The sequence below is a fragment of the Nicotiana attenuata genome, unplaced genomic scaffold (genome assembly GCF_001879085.1).
Source record: "Nicotiana attenuata strain UT unplaced genomic scaffold, NIATTr2, whole genome shotgun sequence".
Classification (NCBI taxonomy): Eukaryota; Viridiplantae; Streptophyta; class Magnoliopsida; order Solanales; family Solanaceae; genus Nicotiana; species Nicotiana attenuata.
In genome coordinates this window covers 402332-408402 of record NW_017670818.1, presented here as the reverse complement: position 1 = coordinate 408402, position 6071 = coordinate 402332, and the positions used below count along the sequence as shown (strand labels likewise).

Here is a 6071-nt window from a genome sequence, read left to right as displayed (position 1 = left end):
CGTCGCGAGCTAGAGATTTAGCCAGTTCGAGGTGAGTAATGATTGTAAATGATGTTTTGAGGGTTTGAAACCTCGGATTGCACATCGTAGTGCTATATTGAGGTGAGGCACACGCTTGATGACGAGCGTGGGGTCGTGCCTATTGGGGATTGTGACTTGGTCCGTCCCGATTGATGGCTTTATCGCGTATTTGATTTAAAACTATTTGCTATCATCATTTATTGGGCTGATTTCCATATTTGGGCTTCGTGCCAACTATTTGAACCCTTCGGGGCTTTTACTTGATATTTTCTCACTGTTTTGACTTACTATTTGAACTCAGTCATGTTAATTTTCACTGTTTTACTACTCAGCCATTTTTAATCAGTTTTGAGACTTAAATGATATTTTAAATTATGTTTGGGCTGAGAAACACTGTTTTACTATCGCCCGAGGGGCTTGTGATGATTTTTGACTGAGTAAGGCCGAGGGCCTGTATTGTGAGGAAACACCGATACTGATTTGAGGCCGAGGGCCTGAGATATGTACGCCACGAGGTGGCTTGATTGATATGAGGCTGAGGACCTAGATTTGATGCCACGAGATGGCTTGCTATTGCGCTTGGGCCGTAAGGGGCCGCTCCAGGAGTCTACACACCCCTAGTGAGCGCGGGTACCCATTATGATGTGAGATTGAGCCCGAGGGGCTGGTACTGATCTGAGTTGTTGCCCGAGGGGCGGATTTGTTGATACTGTGCCCGAGGGGCGACTTCTATTTGTTTACATTATCTTAATTATCTGTCAATTACCTGTTTACTGGTTGAAAAGAGGATTTTACTTGGTTTTTACTGGTTTTTCTGATTTTAAGTGATTTTACTGCTTCATTATAGAATGCCTTGCGCTTTACGTATTTTCTTACTTTCAGTCGTTATTTACATTTGTTACTCACTGAGTTGGAGTACTCACTTTACTCCCTGCACCCTGCGTGCAGATTCAGGCGTAGCTGGTTCCGCTCCCGAGTGCTGATTCCTCCAGCTTCAGGCGGGCTTTCGGAGATTACGATGTAGTTGTTGACGTTCGCAGCCCCGTGTCTCTACTCCTCTATTGTTTCTGTTCCTTTTCAGACATTTGTATTAGTTTATGGTTCTTAGCGGGATTGTATTTTTGACTTATAGATGCTCATGACTAGTGACACCCCGGTTAGGGCTGTGTATAGGTATTTCTTCCGCGTATTTATGTTATTATCGGTTATTTCGGACTTATTCTTATCATGTTTAACCTGTTCTTATATGCTTATCTGTTAGTAATTGGAAATGGAAAGTGTCGGCTGGCCTTGTCTTCACGAGAGGCGCCATCACGACCGGGTTCGGGGTTTGGGTCGTGACAAATAATGATTTAAAACAAATAAAATTGTAGATTTTTGTGGATATTCTGTAGATAATTTATAATATTGATTTAAATCAAAATGTGATTGTAGTTATTTTGTAGTTTTTTTGTAGATAATTATTAAAAGGAATAAATTAAATGCAATCTGTTTTTGTTGCAGCACATTGATGTTATAATGTACTACTTGAGGAAAAGAGGAAAGTATGGCCCCCACAACAAGATAAGGTTTACTACCATTGATTGTATGTTCAAGACTAGAATTGAACAAATTTATAATAAGTTCATCAATTTTCCTCGAGAAAAGAAGTTTGTTGTTTTCAAACCCCAGGACGTCGTAGCAGAATACATATTGGGGTACAGATTACTCGCAAATGTTGCATGGGATCAAGTTGATTATGCAATCATGGCCGTCAACATTGTAGAAAAATTCCGCTGGCTGTTGGTTGTTTTTGACATTGTTGATAGGGTTCTTTATGTGTATGATTCTATGATCTCTTCACATAATCACTCTATTGTTGAATCTGTAGTCACCAAGTTTTATGTTATGATCCCCCTTTACTTGTCATGCTCCGGTTTTTATGGCAAGCATTCAGACATCAACTTCAAGAACACAAAGGCATACATTGAAAAAATTGTTACCGACCCTATAGACATTCAATGGATAGTTGGAGAGATACCACAGCAAAAAGAAGGATCACTGTATGAATAATCTTATTTCTTTCTATTTATTTAACATTTTTTTGTTCATTGTTTGCTAAATATTGACACTTTTTTATTTTTGCAGCGACTGTGGTGTATATGTTGCTGCCTTTGCAGAGTATGTCAGCATTGGAGACCTAGCAGTTCCTGCGGATGACCCTTCTGATATTGATCAACATCGTAGACGCTATGGAGCGCTACTGTGGGACTACCTTAGGAAGAAGCAAGAGAATGGTGCAATTAGTGAAAGTGAGGTGACTGGCAGATTAGCAAGGAAAAAAGGCGTACCAGTTGTGAACGAGAAAACACAAGTCTTGAGGAAGAAGAATTAGTTGCAATTTTTTGTATGGAACATGTAGTTAAATTGTGTAGTTGCAGCTAGTTTTGTAGAAAGATAGTAGACAAGTTTATGAACAAGATTGTTGAAGTTTAATTGTAGCAGATTTGTGCTACAATTATTTCGCCCTTTATTTTTTTATTCTATCCAATATACTAGTTCGATCAATGGGGAAACATCCTGCTGTTTTTATATTCACTTGTTGAAAGTAATTATTGTTACTGGTTAACTCCTTTTCAACTTAATTATTATGTAGTTACTCTGTCAACTCCAGATTATGTAGTTATTTTGTAGCTTTTTTGTAGATAACTTGTAGAAGGACAAGAACAGCTATCGATGGGTGCTGGAGATAATAAAACAATTGTATACTACATATATAGAAATCATTCACAAACCAATCAAGCTATGAAAGTATTAAATCAATACAGAATACTAATTAAACAAAAAAAAAAATCAAACTAACTACATTAAGAGTTGAAGGTGCCTCAACTATTACACATCAAATATAATTCTCCTGAACTCATCAACAATTTTTATGAAAAATTTAGTTTACTACATAAAATTTCATTTCTTTTTGGGAGCATTCTTGCAAGATCTTTTGTTATGCCCTTCTACTCCGCAGTTTCCACATGAAACCTTGTACTTCTTTGAATTTACTTCATCATATGTTTTGTATCTTTATTTTTGAGGTCTTCCTGGCTGTCTTTTCCCACCTGAAGGTGGATTTACATCTTCTTCAGTTATATGTTGTGGCACATTCCATTTGCTTTCATCAGGTAGGGAATTTACTGGTATTTCATAAGTACGCAAGAGGTTCTCCCTTGTGTAATAAGGAGAACAATATTGTTCAAAAGACTCATCCCTGTGTCTTAAAGAAGCCAAAGCATGTGGACAAGGAAGTTCATCAAACTGGAATTGCCCACAACTACATCTCTTGTTTTCAAGACAAACAATATAGCGCCTCACACCATCTAGTACTGTATGGATGTAGTGTATTGAAGCCCTCACCTACAATTACATTACAAGCAAAAAATATTTCATTTACGGTTAAATAAAAAATATCTACAAGATATCTACAAATTATCTACATTCTCTTTTAATAATTTATTTTGATGCAATAAATGATCAGATCTTACTCTAAGCTTGTGCGACAATGTTCTGTTGTCATCCAACTCTTTGTTGAATTTAAACCCAAGGTATGTGAATGTACCCTTTGCTTTCAATAACTTTTCTTTAGTCCAAGGTTCAAGAAGAGTCCTCATATACTCTAATAGTTCTACTATAGGCAGCTCTCTTACATCTTTTGTTACCGCATTCAACGACTCTACAATGTTTGATGTCATAGTCCAAGTTCTGTTCACCGTAGCATGTACTCGAGACCATCTATGATAGCCAATATCGTATAAGTATGCTTTAACACGCGGGTCAATCTCTTCAATCTTTGACATCCTTTCATTAAATTCATCAAGCGTGTATGAACGTGCCGTGGCAAAGTACAATTCGCTTAACTTTAGATGACCCTTCTTGAACTTTGCCCTTATATTTGTCCAAATACGCCACATGCAAGAATAATGTGGCATGCCAGGATAAACAATAGATGTTGCCTTCATAATACTCTAATTCCGATCCGAAACAACACACATATTTGGTCTTTCACCATATGCATGTTTGAATTGCTCAAAAAACCACTTCCATGATGCGTCATTTTCTGAATCAACAACAGCATATGCCAATGGTAATATGGTACCTACATTATGTGGCAAAAGCAATTAATTGGCTGCAGGAAAAATGCAGAGGAAGACATATACATACAAACTATANCAGGAAAAATAGCAGAGGAAGACATATACATACAAACTACAACTTTTCAACAATATATCTACAATAAATCTACAAGTACTACAAAAAACAGACAAGTTACAATATTTCTACAGTAAAACTACAATACCTGCTCTTAGCATTATTCCCCTGTATGTTGACTTTAAGAAGGTCCCATCAACTACTACAACTAGCCTACAATATTCCCAACCACTGATTGAAGTACAAATTGCAACAAATACATACAAGAAGCAGTCATCGTCCGTCTTCTTCAATTTAACTACAGACCCCGGATAAGTCTTCTCCAGAATATACAAATAACTAGGCAATTTGCTGTAGGAGTCAGCAGGATGACCTCTCAAAAACTCCAAAGCCTTTTCCTTTGCTCTCCAAGCTTGCATGTATGTTAAGTTCACGCCGTGTTCAGACAACATATCAGTTTGTATGTCTTTTGGTGTGTAAATTGTCTTAGGATCAGCATATTTTGGAATAACCATGCTACCAACTACCATGGCAGTAAGTTTGCGTTGTATGAATGTACTGTTTTTCAAAGAGCATGTGTGCAAGCTGTTGAATTTTCTAACCTTGAACATAGTAGAATCATTTATGCTAGTTGCTGTCACGACCCAAATCCACTACGGGTCGTGATGGCGCCGGACACCGTTGTCAGGCAAGCCAACCAACTCATCCATTAATTTCTCTTTTAATAATTTTAAAAATCTAAGAGTTTTACTTCCATTTTTCATATACATACAACCTCTGTTTCAATTCAAATGAAGAGATAACTAATAATACGCAACATTCAAAGAAAAACCATCCCAGAACCCGGTGTCACAAGTGCATGAGCAACTACTAATAAGGGCAATAAAAATACAAATGTCTGTCCGAAATATAGTGGACAGAGAATAAATAAGTAAGGTACTGGAAAGGAACTACTCTAGCTGCGGGTCGTCTCGAATAATGCAGCTCACCAAGTCCCCAAATCATCCGTGCTGCTACCAAATGTAAAATATACCTGTGCAACAAAAATGCACAGAAGTGTAGTATGAGTACGTAATCAACGTGTACTCAGTGAGTATCCCGCCTAATCCCGAAGGGGTAGAGACGAGATGGTCAACCTGGACACTCACTAGCGGTCCAATAATAATATACTAAATGTGTGAGGAAATCATGGACTCATATAGCATGTTCTAATTCACGAAGCAGTAAAATAGGTAAACACCTTTTAACAATTAACAAAGGATTTTCAAGATTTTACTTTTCTTCATTTACTCAGTTCATCTCAAGCCATGAAAGGCAATGTCATCATTTAAGATTTCTCATGCATCAATATACAAAAGATATCATGCGCAAATCATACCAAGGCGATGGCCCGATCCAACAGAAAGTAAATGTGCATTTGCCGAGGGTCGACGGCGCGCCTATAGATGCATCTATTTCCCCCGCTCGCGAATTAATCATGCGACGCGGTCAACATAAAATAAACACATACCCTGCTCGCGAATTATACATGCGACGCAGGTACACATAGAGATACATGCTCAATCAATCAAGTAAGAACTTATCAAGGAGTATTTATCATAATATATCCAACTCTCTTTTAACAAATTTTAAGAAGTAAGGTTAAATCCCTTTAGAAATTCATTTACAAGTTCCATGTGATATAAGCAATTTAAACTATCAAAGAGTTTACAAATAATCCAAGTATTCATGCTTTTGGGTCCTAGCTACCCGGACAATAGCATAATAGCAGCTACGCACGGACTCTCGTCACCTCGTGCGTACGTAGCCCCCACAAATAGGAGCACATAACCAATTTAACTCACCTATGGGGTAAATTCTCCCTCACAAGA

The 6071-nt window shown here is 37.7% G+C and overlaps 1 protein-coding gene across 1 annotated transcript; it reads right to left on the bottom strand.

Annotated features, from left to right (window-relative positions):
- Positions 1–3078: 3078 nt before the first annotated feature.
- On the bottom strand, positions 3079–3848 carry LOC109243625. Its single transcript, XM_019410586.1, has 2 exons — positions 3537–3848; positions 3079–3408 (listed from the first exon to the last, which is right to left on the bottom strand). The coding sequence occupies exons 1-2, from the start codon at positions 3846–3848 to the stop codon at positions 3079–3081; spliced, it is 642 nt and encodes a 213-aa protein (XP_019266131.1).
- Positions 3849–6071: the final 2223 nt, after the last annotated feature.